The sequence below is a fragment of the Suncus etruscus genome, chromosome 8 (assembly GCF_024139225.1).
Source record: "Suncus etruscus isolate mSunEtr1 chromosome 8, mSunEtr1.pri.cur, whole genome shotgun sequence".
Classification (NCBI taxonomy): Eukaryota; Metazoa; Chordata; class Mammalia; order Eulipotyphla; family Soricidae; genus Suncus; species Suncus etruscus.
In genome coordinates this window covers 61281304-61298864 of record NC_064855.1, presented here as the reverse complement: position 1 = coordinate 61298864, position 17561 = coordinate 61281304, and the positions used below count along the sequence as shown (strand labels likewise).

The window sequence follows — 17561 nt, the reverse complement described above, 5'->3', positions numbered from 1 at the left end:
AATAGCATCTATTAACAGCACCAGGGTGAAATATATTTTACAGTGAAAAAAGAAATACAAAGTAATGAGAACTCAAGGAAAATCAAAAGAAAAGTTTGCAAAATTTGAGTTGCAGGGGCTAGTGATAGCATAGCTGGTAGGGCATTTGCCTTCAAGCGGCTGACCCAGGTTCGATTCCTGGCATCATGGTTCTTTGAAACTGCCAGGAGCAATTTTTGAGCACAGAGCCAGGAGTACTCTTGAACACTGCTAGTGTGACCCCAAACAAAATACTGGAGTTGCAGAAAAATATATTCATCTGACTGCTATTCATTTTTACTAGGAAGCAATGTTTGAATTCTCTAGCCATGAAGATATGTTTCTACAACTGACATAACTGCATTATAAAATGACTTTATTCCAAAAGCCTCCTTTCTAATCTCTGCAAATGTCCATGGCCCACTATAGTAAGAATGACCCTGTATCCAATCATGACTATTGTGATCAAAATCTTCCACTGGTTTGTCATTTTATGTGGAGTAAAATAAGCCCCAGTATATGATCTAGTATGCTGTATGATCTTTATGCCACTCAAATGTTAAGGGTTAAATACCTGACTTAATCTCTTAATGACCTGACTACTCTTTACCCTGTTAACTTTGGCCCATACTTGTTCTCTTCCTTGTTTGTTAAATTTAACCAACTTGTCTGGCTTTAATCTTTTTAACTATTTCTCTTTCATGGTATATTCTCCCATTTTCATTTTATTGACGTCTCTATTCAACGGTTACTTCTATGTACTAAACAGCACTGTCTTTTCTTTTTTTGATTTTGGGTCACACCTGGTAGCGCTCAGGTTTTACTCCTGGCTCTACACTCAAAAATTGCTCCTGGCAGGCTCGGGGGACCATATGGGATGCCAGATTCGAACCACCATGCTTAACATTCATGCTATCCCTCCGGCTCCCCCCCACCCCCGCACTGTCTTTTCTTTTTTTTTTTTTGAGCCACACCTGGTGATGCTCAGGGGTTACTCCTGGCTCTGCACTGAGAAATTGCTCCTGGCTTGGAGGATCATATAGGATCTGGGGGATCGAACCATTGTCCATCCTAGGTCAGCCGTGTGCAAGGCAAATGCCCTACCGCCGGGCCACCGCTTTGGACCCAGCACTGCCTTTTCAATAAGTATTTCACATTTCTTTACTAATATTTTATTTTTCTGGGCCACATCTGGCAGTATTCAGGGGTTATTTCTGCCTCCGTGTTCAAGAATCACTTCTGGCAGACTTGGGGGACTATACAGGGTGCGGAGGATTGAACCCGGCTGACTGCAACCAAGGCAAGTGTCCTACCTGCTGTAAAACTGCTCTGGCTTCTTTAAATTCTTTTTTATCCACTACACTTACTATAGCCCGACATAGTAAAAATAGATGTGTTTACTTGCTTTTACTGGCTTTTTTTTTCTCTTAGCAATAAACTCCATAGTAAAAGACATTTTGTTCAGTGTAATATTCTGAACTTCACAGTTAAGGACTTTTTATTCATTCTGATTTTTTTTCCTGAGTGCCTGGCAGAGTTCAATAAATCCTTGACAAATGAGTGAGCAACCTACTTAAACTTTTAGTACATGCCTCAAAGACTCCCACATTTTTATTATTTTTGGGGCAGGTCTTCGGGCCACACCTGGTTATGGATAGGTTTACTCTTGGATCTGTGTGCAAGGCACCACTTCTGGCAATATATGGGGGAAACATTTGCAGTGCTAAGACTAGAACCAGGTTGGGTGCATGCAAGGCAACTGCTTGTACTATGTCTCTGGCCATATCTTGACATATTAGATACTTATTAATTTTTGAACATACCTAAGTACTGAACAAGTATTTAAATGATAAGGGTAAAGATAGTTAAGTATTTCATTGGAAATACATGTAAGTGAGAACAATATGAATTATATCATTAGAATTATATTTTATCACAAACCTGTTTAAATTCTGATTCTTTTCCCATAAGAACTTGCAGACTATAAATAACTGGATCACCTTTCATTGGTTGCAAACACTCCCATGTAATTTCACAAATATGATCATTTACTTTCTCGATTTTGGGGGCTGTAAAAGAAAAAGATTCTATTCAATATTTTTTAACTTGGCACATCATACATATACATAAATATAACACATCTTAAAATCCAATTACAAATCTGAAATAAATATCAGTGAACTTTTGAAATAATCAATTGCTCATTCTTTTTTTTTTTTTTTTGGTTTTTCGGGCCACACCGTTTGATGCTCAGGGGTTACTCCTGGCTAAGCGCTCAGAAATTGCCCCTGGCTTGGGGGGACCATATGGGACGCCGGGGGATCGAACCTTGGTCCTGATCCTTGGCTAGCGCTTGCAAGGCAGACACCTTACCTCTAGCGCCACCTCGCCAGCCCCCAATTGCTCATTCTTATCAGATACTACACTGTCCAGATTGACAAACCAACAATCAATCTTGATGGCCCAAGCTAAAAAAAGCTAACAGAGGATATTACAGTTTTAAAACAACTTTAATGTTACTTAATAGGAGTACATGAAATTTTGCATCTTAAGAAATCTTGTAAAAGGATAACTTGAAGAATAGCCTCAATTCCTTAATCACAAAAGCTACTAAACCAGATGAAGGACAAAAAAATTACTCAGTGAAATCCATCAACATTGTTAGCAAACTGGTCTTAGTCTAATAGCAATAAATATGTTTAGTAAATTACGTATTCAATATGCTATTAGAAGTCTTTTGGGGGCCAAGAGATAACACAGTCATAGAGCATTTGCCAGGTATGCGGCTGACCCAGGAGGACCTGGTTTGATTCCCAGCATCCCACATGGTCCCCCAGCCTGACAAGGGCAATTTCTGAGTGCAGAGCCAACACTAACCCTGAACACTACTGGGTGTAGCCCAACAACCAATCAATCAATAAATAAAGTTAAAAAAAAAAAAAAAGAATTCTTTTTTTTGTCTAAATATATACCAGTACCATCCTTATAAAATCCACATAAAAGTAAGAATCATTAAGAAGTTAATTTAAAAAACATACAAACATACCTTGGAAGATATTGTGGGCTTTTTTCCAGACCACCATTAAAGTATAAAGTAATAATTTTCTAGTTTTCCAGTATATACAAATATTATATTGTTACCATACTATCGGCTACTGCTTAACAGCATTGTTTAAAGATAGAATTTTTTTAAAAACTTAAAAAAAATAGTTTGTTTTTAAAGCAATAACTTTCATTTGAGTAGCACCTTCAGTGACTCAATCTTTTATTGGTGAAAAATTTTGAAAAAATGAAACATAATAGAATAAGGTACGCCTGTATATATGTGTGTAAATGTGATTTAAAAATGAAACCAAGAATTTGTTTCACTTCACATAACTCAGTTTTCTCATTCAGTCCAAATTAAAGAAATGATCATGACTCAAAATAATTAGCTTGTAGATTTTTTTAAAGTAACAATAGCAGAAATAGCATAGAAAACCATGTTATCTATTCAACTTAATAATTTTTTTTGGGAGGGCCATACCTGGTGGCACCCCGGGGTTTTTCTCTTGGCTCTGTGCTCAGAAATCACTCCTGGCAGGCTTGGGGGAACACATGGGATCCTGGGGCTTGAATCAGGGTCAGCTGCATGCAAGGCAAATGCCCTACCCACTCTGCTATTGCTCTGGCCCCTCAACTTAGTATTTTTATGTTAATTACCAGCGACAAAAATTAATACTTGACCAAGCACTCATATGCCAGATAAAAAATTTTGGGGAAAAATTTCCATGTAATGCCAAATTGGTCTAGGGGCCCACCAATGAGTGATAGCCAACCAGACCAGTAGTTCAATGGTTGGTCTTGCAGGGTCTGGGATACTGGGCCACTTCTTCCATGCCTAGGGCCTCCAGAGCAGCACCTGGCAATGCTCAGTTGGTGCCAGGACAGAACCCATGTAGGGTGCATATAGGTAAGCCTGGTAAGCACTCTATCTCCTGGCACTTACACAAAATAGCTTTTATTACTGAAACTTGTCTATATTTTCTTATAATATACATGTTTCATTTTCATTAAATATTAATAAACATACTATCAAACAAAATCAAAATGCTTTTACCCTCATTATTAAATAAATAAAAGGGAATAACATACCTTTCAAGGCAGCTGGGACAGATTTTGGAGTAGTAAAAATATACTCTTGGGAGAGAGGACCTTCGCCTGCTTCATTACAAGCTTGAATACAAAATTTATAAGATGTTGACTCATTAAGTCTCTGTACTTTGTATGTATGACATGGTCCTTTGTATAAAGACACAAACCTAAAATGGAAATGACTTATTAAAAATAAATCTTGACTATATTATTAAAAATTCCTAAACACAATTGAAATAAATTAAATAAATTAAATTAAAATAAATTAAATTAAATAAATTAAATAATGTACCAAGATCATAAAAGTCAACATTGTTTTATTGTGTATAGGTATATGTAGATTTGTATGTAAGAAAACATACTTTAAAGTTTAAAAAGCCTAATAAGGACCAGAGGAACAATAGTGATAGAAAGAAATCCTTAATAATTCTATTTAAAAAATAAAAATTACAGAATTATTAATTTCCCGATATGTCATATCTTGAAAATTACGTTCAACCACAATAGACTTCTTAGACTTCTGGTAAAGTGTTGTTTTTGTATGCTATCTGGATATAAATTAATTTCTAATTTTTCTTTGTTTTGCTTTTTTTTGGTCACACCCGTTTGATGCTCAGGGGTTACTCCTGGCTATGCGTTCAGAAATTGCTCCTGGCTTGGGGGGATCATATGGGACACCAGGGGATCAAACCCGGTCTGTCCTAGGCTAGTGCTTGCAAGGCAAATGCCTTACCTCCGGCCACCCCTCCAGCCCAAATTAATTTATAATTTTGTAATTATGAATTTGTTATTAATTTCTTTTTGGGCCACATCTGTCTGTGATGAGAGTGTATTCTGGCTCTATGCTAAGGGATCACTCTTGGGCTGCACAAAGCACTGTATGTGGTGTTGAGGATCGAAATGGAGTTAGCCACTTCAATGCAAGGCATGTACTTTACTCATTATGTCACACTACCATAATAAAATAAAATTCAATATTATTAAAAAGCTTTACTTTCTTATTTCCCATAGCTAAAGGCCATACTCATACCTTACAATAAATAGTTCTTTAGGTACTAAAGTTTGATATTTTATAATACAACATGGACTATAATAATCTAAATAAATATAGCATTTATTCTGTTATCTTCAAATACTAATTAGATCTTTTCCCAATGTAAATGCTAGAAAGGGCAAGAAAATTTTCAAGGAACCTCCTCTGAGACAAAAGACTAAAATGGGTAGATAAAATTCTGCCACGAACACAGGCTAACGTTCAGAGGTGCGGATTTCAGGAAATGATCAATATTGTTTGCTCTGTGAAATACACTTGCTCTTGTTATGGTTTCATTTTTTTTTTTTTTTTTTTTTTTTTTTTTGGTTTTTGGGTCACACCCAGCAGCGCTCTGGCTTTATGCTCAGAAATCGCTCCTGGCAGGCTTGGCGGACCATATGGGATGCTGGGATTCGAACCACCGTCCTTCTGTGCAATGATGCCCTACTGCTGTGCTATCTCTCCGAGCCCTGGTTTCATATTTTAAATGTGAAATATCTAAGAGAGCACTTATGCATAAACATGCATAAACAGCATGGATTTTTCCATTTTCTATTACAAAATACTTGGCTAAGACAGTAATTCCATTAAAAAATAGAGTAACCTTAGGAAAATTTTTCATCAGTATTCTGAATTCCTAAACTATACAACTGTTTCTGATAAAATAAAAAGTAGAAAAGTTAAATTCCAATTCTTAAAACATCAGAAGAGTAACAGCTGTGGAATGCATATATAATATAATGTGGTATCAATAATGCAAGAGTAATTTTTATAGTCAGAACAATTTGTGTTAAAAATATCTTTTGTTAATATATAATTCAAGCATGTATTTTAGTGGGGTATAGTGAGTATATGGAACAGATGTAATAAAATATTGAAAAATGAGTTCACAGATAAGAAACCGGAGTAGCAATAAAACAATCATACTGTCAAATAGATCTTATGATGAAAAAGGTAAGCTGTATTCCATTAGTTGGCAGGTCCTGTGACACAGTTGTGGAGGGAACTGAGACATAATCCCAGACTTAGAACGTCAAGAGGCCCGAAGCCAATCAATTATGTTATAAAAATTACCTTTTACTGGAAATAATTGAGACATTTCTTTTACTAATATGAAGAAAATAAATGAGTCAGAGATCCCAAAAGTTATGATTTATTTTTCTTGACATTCCAATCTAAGTAATAAAGAAGATTTTCATGTGTGTTTTGATGCTCAGAAACAGCACACTGAAAATTAGGTCTTAGAATCATTTCTGGAACTTTCATTTACTTCTATGGTTATAGATCTGTATTTAAAACAAAAGCGAGGGGCCAGAGTCCCAGGTGTCCCATATGGTCCCTGAGCCAGGATCGATTTCTGAGCATATAGCCAGGAGTAACCACCGAGCGCACTGGGTATGGCTCAAAAACCAAAATCAAAACCAAACAAAAAAGTGAAAGACATAGCTTCCATGATAAATTTTAGTGTTGGAATTATGTGCATGAGAAACCATTATTAACATAGAATCTCAATTAATAAAAATACCAAAAAAGAAAAACTTACCTTCCATTTTTATCTTCCATTTGAAGATGGTACTGGACAGAATCTGTAGACAACGTCTTTGGGGTTCCTTCTCCCCATTTCAACTTAAGGTTTTGGTGGTTGAAGGCAACACATTCTAGACGAGGTGGATCAGGAGGGAGTGGCTTAGTTTTTAATTTTATCATGTGGCTAAAAGGACCAGCTCCAAGGCTATTCAAAGCTTGAATTCGTATTCTAAGAACCATGATAAAGAAAAAAATTATTTAAAACACTGATGGGTGTAGGCAAAAATTGCAACTATTTGTGAGTTTACCTGTAAGTTGTATCTGGTTGCAAATTGTCAATAATGTAGCTTGTAATCTTTCCCACTGTCAAAGGTTGTTTATCTCCAAAATCTATGCTGTAGGCAAGGATCTCTGAACCATGGTCACAAGGCTTTTCCCAGCTTATTGCAAGGCAAGTAGATGGTGAGTAGGTTGAATTTTCTAATTCATCATCACTCAGTTCTTGAAGACAAGTCACAATAGCAGGAACTGAGGGTGGGGTCACACAGGCTACTACTTCACTGAAAGGACCTGCACCCACAACACTTAGAGCCTAGAATGAAAGTTAAGCAAGAAATGCTTAAAAACACGAAAGAGAAATGCTTTAAAAACACCAAAGTTCAGTGTTTTTACCTGAACTCTGCAGTAATAGGCAGTTGCTGGTGAAAGTCCTTTCAATTCATAACTGAGACCAGGTCCACAGTAACAAATCTGCATACTTCCTTCAACTCCTCCCCACTCCAATCGATACTCAGTGACATCTGTTCCATTACTCAAAGGAACCTTTTAGAAGAAGGCAAACATCTTAATTAGTCTTGACAGTTTTGGGAAAAAAACTTTCATTATCTGATTGCTTTTACATTTCTTTGTAATTTTTAAGCAGAATTACAACTATGCCGTGTGTGTGTGTGTGTGTGTTGTGTGTGTGTGTGTGTGTTTTGGGTGTGTTTTGTGTGTGTGTGTTTTGGGGGCGTGTGTGTGTATTGTGTGTGTGTGTGTGTGTGTGTGTTTTGGGGGCAACCGGAATTACTTCTGGCTTTGTGCTTAGGAATCACTGTTCTACTGGCAAGCTTGGGGGACAATATGGGATGGAGATTGAACCTGGACAGGTTCAGCAAATGCCCTACCTGCTGTGCTACTACTCCGGCCACAGTATATTGCTATTTATTTATTTGGTTTTTGGGTCACACCCGGCAGGGCTCAGGGGTTACTCCTGACTCTATGCTCAGAAATCGCTCCGGGCAGACATAGGGGACCATACGGGATGCTGGGATTCGAACTACCGTCCTTTTGCATGCAAGGCAAACTCCCTACTTCCATGCTATCATTCTAGCTCTATTGCTATTTATTAAGAAAAGTCATTAGAGTTTAAGGTTTGTCCAGAAACATAACATGTTTTGAATTAGAAGTACAATGAATAAACTATTTTACTTCTTATTTTTTATGGCCATATTGAGCCCCAAAATTATTTTTAATAGAGCAAAAAAATTCCATTAAGTAATACATTGAAGACATTTTGTTAAGTTTCAAAGGAAATAGAAAATAGTTACTAATTATTATTAGACATAATAAATATACTGGAGAAAATTAATATGAACAATACCATTATATATATAGATAAAAGTGAATAATTTTTATATTTTATAAATATATAAATTATATAACTAATATATTACATTAACATTATATAAATATATATTAGTATTATATAAATTATATTTTATAAATTTTATAAAATTGCTTAAGAAAGTTAATATGAGATCATAGAAATTACAGTACCTCCCAATTCACTTGTGCACAAGTTGCAGATCTGCATGTCACTTGTGGAGGCTTGCACTGATCTGGTGGTCCAGGGGCTGTGGTAATATCACATTTTTCTGAAAATGGTCCAAACTAGAAAAAAAATAACCAGTGCTCTTAATTTTCACATTATACAACCTCTCAGAAGTATTGACTAGTTATCCATCAATCTTAGTAATATTTTTTTTTTGTTTTGTTTTTGGGTCACATCCGGCAGCTGTCAGGGGTTACTCCTGGCTCTACGCTCAGAAATCGCTCCTGGATGGCCCGGGGGACCATATGGGATGCCAGGATTCAAACCACTGTCCTTCTGCATGCAAGGACATACTCCCTCCATGCTATCTCTCTGGCCCCCATCTTAGTCATTTTATTCATATAAAGTAAAAAAGATCAAAATTATAGTAGTGAAGATACAGGGAGGGGAAACTTTAAAGTTTCATTAACTCTATGTCCTCTCTTTCCCTTTATTTCCTTTTATTTTCCCCACTTGAACTGGTTTTTATATTAAGTAATAAGGGCAAGTAACGGGAACTAGGTGGAATAAATTAGGAGAAATTATGTTAGAAATAGATAAAATAAGGAAGGCATTAGAGTATGTATTTTAAAATTTAAGCTAGTTTAGGAGGGTCTGAAATATATATATATATATTTACTGTTTACACAAAAAAAATTAAGATGATTCTGACAAATCATCACTAACCTGAAATTCTGCGATAATTTTTTATGTGAAATATATCAAGGACACTAAGATTAAAAATGCTATCCTAAACAACTCAAATGAACTATTACAAATAAATTGATCAAGAAGTATATACACATAATAAAATACTATGCAGGGGGCCAGAGAGATAGTATAAGCAGGCAGGATACTTGTCTTGCATGTGGCTGACCTGAATTCAATTCCTAGCACCACAAGATCCCCTGAGCCCTACCAGGAATGGATCCTGAGCACAGAGCCTGGAGTAAGTTCTGAACACTGCTGGGTATTGACCCAAACAAAACAACAAAATACTGTGAACATAGAATACTATGCAGCTATTAAAAAGAACAATGGAGTAATGCAGTTTGCTGCAATACGATAAAGCCAAAGTAAAAGGATAAAGACAGGATTTCATTCATCTATGGAATGAAGAGACTCAAAATAAGAATACAAATAGTAGGGGCCAGAGATAGCACAGCGGCATTTGCCTGAGCACTGCCAGGAAAACCAAAAAAAAAAAAAAAAAAAAAAAAGAATACAAATAGTACAGAATGATGACAAACCCCTGATACGGTTAAAGGAAATCAATTACCAGGCATGGGGAATGGAGTTAAGAGGAGAAAAGATGTAAACAGTGGTAGAGGGTTGTGGCAACTTTCGTTGCAGTGGTGGGTAGAGTATAACATACAACTTCTAAACTAAAATAAAATGCTATCCTAATGCATTTGGTAGCCTTTAGGGTTGATAAGATAGAAACACTCTCTGTATACAACTTTAAAATAGGTTTACAGATATAAATATTGACCTCAGGGCCCGGAGAGATAGCACAGCGGCATTTGCCTTGCAAGCAGCCGATCCAGGACCTAAGGTGGTTGGTTCGAATCCCGGTGTCCCATATGGTCCCCCGTGCCTGTCAGGAGCGATTTCTGAGCAGACAGCCAGGAGTGACCCCTGAGCACCGCGGGAGTGGCCCAAAAACCCAAAACCCCCAAAAAAAAAAAAAAAAAATTGACTTCAGTTGGATAGGATATGAAAATGTAGTAGTTGAAATTTTAAAGTTATTAAGTTTAATTTTGTGCAACTTAAAATTTTTTGAAATTTCAATATTGTAAAATTTTATTTATAGAATAGTTTAATAAAAAAGTATTGCTCAATGATATAGAAAATTAGTGTTTTGTCCTTACAGAGAACCCATTTTAATGTTAGGGAGATGACAGGCATCACAGTTAGGTAAAAAGGTCTTTGGTTTGGAGTAAAACAACCTGGATTTAGGATTTGTTTTTATATGACTTGAAAAAGGATTTAGTTTTTGAACTCTTATAGATTCTCAGTTTCAAAATGGAGAGTATCACTTATTCTATCCAATTTGGAGGTACATAAATACATAATACATGAAAGGTCAAAGCCAGCCAGAAATATTTAAAAAAGAATTTTTTTTCCCTGTAAGCAAAAGAAATTGAATCGTGCTTAGCTCCCAAGTTGAAATACTTGGTGTCTTTGAGACACAGATGAAGCGTCTCATTTGCAAATAATTACTGCATAGTTCATCACATGAAGTTTACTTAAGTATCTGAAGTGACATAAATTTCAGTAGGGGTTGGAAATAAGAGTGAGATTCTATAACAGGTTACCATTCTCTAATTTATCAATGTAGACTTATATAAAAATTGCATAATTTGGAGTCATTTTAAAGCAAAATAATGGGATCTATGGTAAATGTTAAATGAAACACCATAGTCATTTTAATTCCGTTAGCAAAGTCTTCCTACCCCGATTTTGTTAGCTGCCTTCAGTCTGAAGCTGTATGTCTTCCCAGGAAGGAGGTTGCTCACTGTACATTCTACTTCAGAACCTTGGTAAACTTCCCTGGGTTCATCTTTTTCTACAGGAGACATTTCTATGCTGTAGTAGGAAATGGGTGCTCCACCATCAACCTGAGGAGGTCCTGAAGGTCAAAAATTTTATGTGATTTAATAGGAAGAAAACATTGAGTAACTAACATAATTGTAGTTTATTACTAAAGTGGAAATTACCCCATCGCAACTGAATTTCTTTTGCTTTCGGTCTACCCTGTAATCTGGGAGGCAGGCATGGACCAGGAGGTACAGCTGGAGTCTGCACAAGCAAAGGTTCAGATACCTGCAGAAACAAAAATGCCAAGACAAATGAACACTGTTTTTAAAAAAGGAAAAATAAATAAGCGCTTGTACTTGACTAACAACTGAGAAATTAATTTCTGAATCAAAATCCCAAATAATTAAGATCTAGACTAGTAAATAAAAATGTATTATATAACTGTTATATATAAATCACTGAAGAAACTTCCTTGAAATACTTCCTTCCATAATGAAAAAATAAAACCTTTATTATAATCTAATTGGCATTGTTTTTACCTCATCAAAATAGATGTACAGTCTTGGAGTGGTTTGCAAATAAGGTTTTGCTTATTTTCAAGACATTTTAAAGTATGTTGGATATTTTATTGTATACTGCATTTTGGGGTGGGGAGGGGAAGTAGGTTTGGGCCATAGCCAGCAGTGCTTAGGGAATCAAATTTGGTGTCAGGAATTTTAACCAGGGTTGAATTATAGGAGGAAGATAGTGCCTCACCTCCTGTAATATATCTTTAATCCCTGTATACTGCATTTTTAACCTAACATTAAAAACAAAAGTTTCCTTTACACCTAAAATAATCTAAAAATCATGTAAACTTTTCCAGGTATTTGGACACTGCTTTCCATCTCTATGTCTTAAAATATGAATCTTTTAGCTCTATTTTAAAAGACTTTTTCTGAAAAATAAACTCTATGCTAAATTCCTTCTTCTGTATTGTACTAAGGTTAACATTTAATATTATTTCCAATAATAAAAACAATGTTTGGTAAGCAACTTTATCTAAAATGACACCCTATTTGTAGGAAGCTATCAGAAGCATAGAAATCATAATTCCTTTTTTTGAAAAAGATACTTTTTTACCTGTGTGTGTATATGTGTATTTTTTTTTTTTTTTTTTTGGTTTTTGGGCCACACCCGGCGTTGCTCAGGGGTTACTCCTGGCTTTCTGCTCAGAAATAGCTCCTGGCAGGCACGGGGGACCATATGGGACACCAGGCTTCGAACCAAACACCTTTGGTCCTGGATCGGCTGCTTGCAAGGCAAATGCCGCTGTGCTATCTCTCCGGGCCTGTATATGTGTATTTTTATTAAAAAAAATTCAGGCAAATTTTCTTACAAAATGAGAAACAACTGGATCACAAACCTGTGGGGGGCAGGACTTGTACTTTCAACAAAATTCTAGTAATTTATTTATTAAAAGAACTTTTTTGGGTTCATACCTAGGGCTCAAGGCTTATTCCTGGCTCTGAGTTCAAGTCCTGACAGAACTTGAGAGACCTTATGGGGGATGGGATCTAATTTGGGTGCGCCAGGTAAGTGGCTTACCTGATGTACTCTTTCTCCAGTCCCATGTATTTTATTTCTTAAAAAAGTCCAATTCTTTGCATTCAATTCCATTTGAAAAATAAAAATTACAAATGTTCCAAGACACAGTTTTTAGTTAAAATCAAGGACCAGAGAGATAGCTGAATGAGTTGAGCATAAAAAGCTCTGCATGAAGGAGGCCAGGATTTGATTCCTAGGTCTTTTAGCCCCATAAGGAGCAATTCTGGAGCACTGAACTAGAAGTAGACCCAAAGTACCACCAGGGTTATCCTAAACTGAAGCCACCCCCCCAAACCATTTTTTTAAAAATACTTATTTTTAATGTAAGGTATAGAGTAAGACTTTTAATTATAGGCTTGCTAATAAAATGCTAAAATTTATAAAGTATTACAATTTGTTTAAAAGGAGCCGAAAATTTGCCTACAATCACTTGTACTCCTGTTAGTATTTAAGCATTATTCTAAAATTGACTTTTATAAAATTTTCTATTTTCTCAACCAAATAATAAATATTCACTAACTACAATGATCTAACTAAACCTGAAAACCATAAAACTAAACATTAACATAATAGAAATTTTCTGTATTTTTGGGTATATTTCAATACACGTTGGGGCATCTAGTAACCCATCTTGTTTGACCAAACTTGAAAAAAAATTTGCATGTATTTATTTACCGCACTCTGCCCTCCATCACTGATGCAGTAAACTCGAAAACGATAGAAACAGCCTGGATTCAGTCTATCACAAAGATGTTCCCTTGTAGCTCCACTGTATATCATATCCCATTTGTTTCCTGTAAGGTGAAGAATTACGTTCAATCAGTTACAAGGTAATATTTAACAATTTAGTATCATGGACACGACAGGTATCCTAGCTTCACTAAATAAGCATTACATAATTCGTTAGAAACCATTTAAGCTCATTTTGAGTTTCCTGGAAATAATCTAATTTTCACTGTGTGCATCTTCCTAGACAAATTTGCATAGCTTTATTGGTGTGAAATATCTCTGTAACTCTAGATTTTGTACAGTTACCGTCTTTGACTGATAATTACTTTTAATTAAGTATTTAAAATGTGTTTACTGGTCCAGTAATATTATAACAGTGAGAAATAGCCAATATGATAGGAAGCTTATCCTTAATTAAAAAACATTTTTAGTAGGAAATAGGTCATCTCATAGTAATAAAGATTGCTGTTAAATATATGATTTAAGGGTAAAGCACACTAAGCTAGAATTTACTACTAAAAAACAGTAATCTAAATTTTTATGACACATATGGGTATATATTTAACTGAAAAACTAACATCAGAGGATGTAGTCTACATATACTAGAAATAAGCAATAAAATTAAATAATAAAACAAATGTAATATAGCAGTTTTTATTTGATTCACTATTTCTGAATATGATAAATAAAAGTGTGTTGTAACAGGTGAATTCTAAACTGGTATACAAAAGGGAAAAAGGCATTCTAAAATACAAAGGCATGAATCTGGTTTTGCTTACCATTAGGACCTTCTGTCATCTCCACTACATATTTATTGATGGCTGCCCCTCCACTGTCTTTTGGTGGGTCTATTCAAAGAAGCAAAATAGCTTTAGATAATTAAAAAATGCCAGGAAGTCCTAGCAAACAGAATATCAAACTATACTTGAGAAAACAAAAACAGCCCACCTGTAATGCTTTTAAAAATCAGTACTATTACTCGCATCTCATTACAATACCATTTTCCCATTAACTGTATATAGTTCAATAAATATTTGTTTTAAATGTATTCCAGGAATGTAGCTTAGTAGAAGAGCACAGGCTTTGCATGTAAAAGTTCTGGTCCTTGGCAATAAAAATGAATAAATTATTCTCATTTTTTTTTGAGAGAGCCAGGATAACCAGTTAACTTTAGAAGTTCAGTGATTTTTCACTTCATAGTGTTATAGTTCCTGTACTACTACAGAAAATTCAGAGATCATTCTACATGAAATGAATGAACTTTCATATATGAGTATGATATGGTATGAGTGCAAAGTTTTATGTGTGGTAGTTTCCCCTTAAATTTTCTTAATAATGATCACTACCCCCACCCCATTGGTTTTTGGGTCACACATGATGGTGCTCAGGGACTACTCCTGGGTACACACTCAGAAATTATTCCTGGTGATGTCTTAAGGAGATTGGCTACATGTAAGGCAAATACCATCGCCACTGTGCTATCACTCTGGCCCCGTAAATGATCACTTCTTTTTTTTTTTTTTGTTTGTTTGTTTTTGGGTCACACCTGGCAGCGCTCAGGGGTCACTCATGGCTCTATGCTCAGAAATCACTTCTTATTGAACTTCCTGAGCTAACATTCAAACAAATAAGCATCAGATCTTACTCACCCCAAATTATTTTAAAACTGTGTGAATGTATCTTTCCTTTAACTGAAGGTTTTACAGGTACCCCTGGTTTATCAGGGCATGTAGTAAACTCAACTACTTCACTTGGATTACTTTTACCTTCAGAATTGTAAGCAATAACCTGTGATGAGAATACAAAGACATAAATTAAAGTTTGATGCCTAATATATTGGTTTAATGAATTCAAATAAGGAAGCTTTAGGATTGCAATAGTTAATTTATAAAAGAATTGCCTGTCTTCAATGGGGCATTAGCACACATAATGAAGTCTTCTGAGCTTCTGAAATACAAGTATATTTTTATATTAACAGCAGTTATCATAGTAACAAACTATATTCTGCTGATATTTGGTGGGCTTGAGGCTTGCTTTGCTGTTTATTAAAAAAATCATTATTTTTGTTTCTGAATATCATCCCACATCCTTATATCTCAGTGATGAATGAGATTTTTTTTGGGGGGGGTGCACACCTGGTGACACTCAGGGATTACTCCTGGCTATACCCTCAGAAATTGCTCCGGGCTAAGGGGGACCATAGGGAAGCTGGGGAAATAGAACCTTGGTCCATCCTAGGCTGGCGCTGCAAAGCAGATGCCTTATCTCTAGCACCAACACTCCGGCCCCATGAATGAGATTATTTTGTTTATCTTTTTCCCTTTGACTCATTTCACCCAGCATAATACTTTCCATGTCCATCCATGTATAAGCAAAATTCATGACTTCATTTTTTCCCCCTTACTGTTGCGCAGTAGTATTCCATTATGTAGATATATCATTGTTTCTTTAACCACTCATTTGTTGTCAGGCAAAATAGTGCTTTGATGAACATAGGAGTGCAGAGATCATTTTTGTATTATGTTTTTGTGTTCCTAAGGTATATCTTTAGGAGTAGTATTGCTGGTTCATAAGGAAACTCAATATGAAAAGGACATTCATGGCACCCCTTCATTTGAGGTAACACAAACCACAGTGTACAAAAGAAAAGGGGAGAGGTGAGAAGGAGAGGGCGAGAAGGGAGGGGGGAGGGGGGAGAGAGAAGAGAGGAGGGAGGAGAGAGAAAGAGAGGAAAGTAGAGGAGAGGAAGGGAGGGGAGGGGAGAGGAAAAGAGAGGAGAGGAGAGGAAGAGATAAAATGCCTGCCCCAAAGGCAAGTGGGAGAGCATTGGGTGGGAGGGAAGAGGCATCAGGGAGGATGAGAGGGGTTAAACTGTTGACACTGATAGTGGGAAATGCTAACTGCTGGGGTTGTTAGAAATTGTATGACTAACTCAATCATGAACAACTCTGTGGAAAATTGTATTATGAACAACCTTTATCCATGGTGTTTACATAAAAATATTAAAAAATCATTATTTTAAATGTTCAGGTCAATTAATCAGAGCTTTCTCTATCAATTTATAGTGAATTTCCTACTTGTGAAGCCAGTAGGAATACTTTGTATCTTAATTTCTGAAGGTTATAATTCAAGTCTTCAATTATCAACTGATCAAACAAATGTATAATCTTCATCTTCTACAACTCTTTTTGGCATCCTGCATCCTAGTCTTGGAGAGTGTCAAAACAACACATCTTTAGTATCTACCTGGTGGTAAATTTATCTTATGGAACAAGAATCTCAGGGTATTGGATTTCTCAGTCATTGATCAAGCCTGTCTTAGCAATGTTTTGGCTTTTTAAGCCCAGATAATGATGGGTGGTTTCTTAGAACTCCTTAGAGTTCACTTTATTTCTTTGAAGAAAGAATATTTTCCTTCAAGAAAAAAAGAACTTGTTGATTTTTTTCCCTTTTTCTTTCTTTTTTTTTTTAATTTAAACACCTTGATTACATACATGATTGTGTTTGGGTTTCAGTCATGTAAAGAACACCCCCCATCACCAGTGCAACATTCCCATCACCAATGTCCCAAGTTTCCCACCTCCCCACCCGACCCCCGCCTGTACTCTAAACAGGCTCTCCATTTCCCTCATACATTCTCATTATTAGGACAGTTCAAAATGTAGTTATTTCTCTAACTAAACTCATCATTATTTGTGGTGAGCTTCCTGAGGTGAGCTGGAACTTCCAGCTCTTTTCTCTTTTGTGTCCGAAAATTATTATTGCAAGAATGTCTTTCATTTTTCTTAAAACCCATAGATGAGTGAGACCATTCTGCATTTTTCTCTCTCTCTCTGACTTATTTCACTCAGCATAATAGATTCCATGTACATCCATGTATAGGAAAATTTCATGACTTCATCTCTCCTGACAGCTGCATAATATTCCATTGTGTATATGTACCACAGTTTCTTTAGCCATTCGTCTGTTGAAGCGCATCTTGGTTGTTTCCATAGTCTTGCTATGGTAAATAGTGCTGCAATGAATATAGGTGTAAGGAAGGGGTTTTTGTATTGTATTTTTATGTTCCTAGGGTATATTCCTAGGAGTGGTATAGCTGGATCGTATGGGAGCTCGATTTCCAGTTTTTGGAGGAATCTC

The 17561-nt window shown here is 35.9% G+C and overlaps 1 protein-coding gene across 2 annotated transcripts in view; it reads right to left on the bottom strand.

Moving 5' to 3' along the window:
• The window catches only part of FNDC3A (fibronectin type III domain containing 3A), a 153502-nt gene that overhangs the window by 14208 nt on the left and 121733 nt on the right, over positions 1–17561 (bottom strand). For both annotated transcript variants that reach the window (XM_049778750.1, XM_049778751.1), the window contains 11 exons: positions 15071–15209; positions 14201–14269; positions 13368–13486; positions 11285–11390; positions 11021–11196; positions 8531–8644; positions 7385–7534; positions 7021–7304; positions 6729–6941; positions 4153–4319; positions 1960–2087 (listed from right to left, as the gene is read on the bottom strand). In XM_049778750.1, coding sequence (XP_049634707.1) covers positions 1960–2087; positions 4153–4319; positions 6729–6941; positions 7021–7304; positions 7385–7534; positions 8531–8644; positions 11021–11196; positions 11285–11390; positions 13368–13486; positions 14201–14269; positions 15071–15209 — 1665 coding nt within the window. The remainder of the gene's footprint in view (positions 1–1959; positions 2088–4152; positions 4320–6728; positions 6942–7020; positions 7305–7384; positions 7535–8530; positions 8645–11020; positions 11197–11284; positions 11391–13367; positions 13487–14200; positions 14270–15070; positions 15210–17561) is intronic.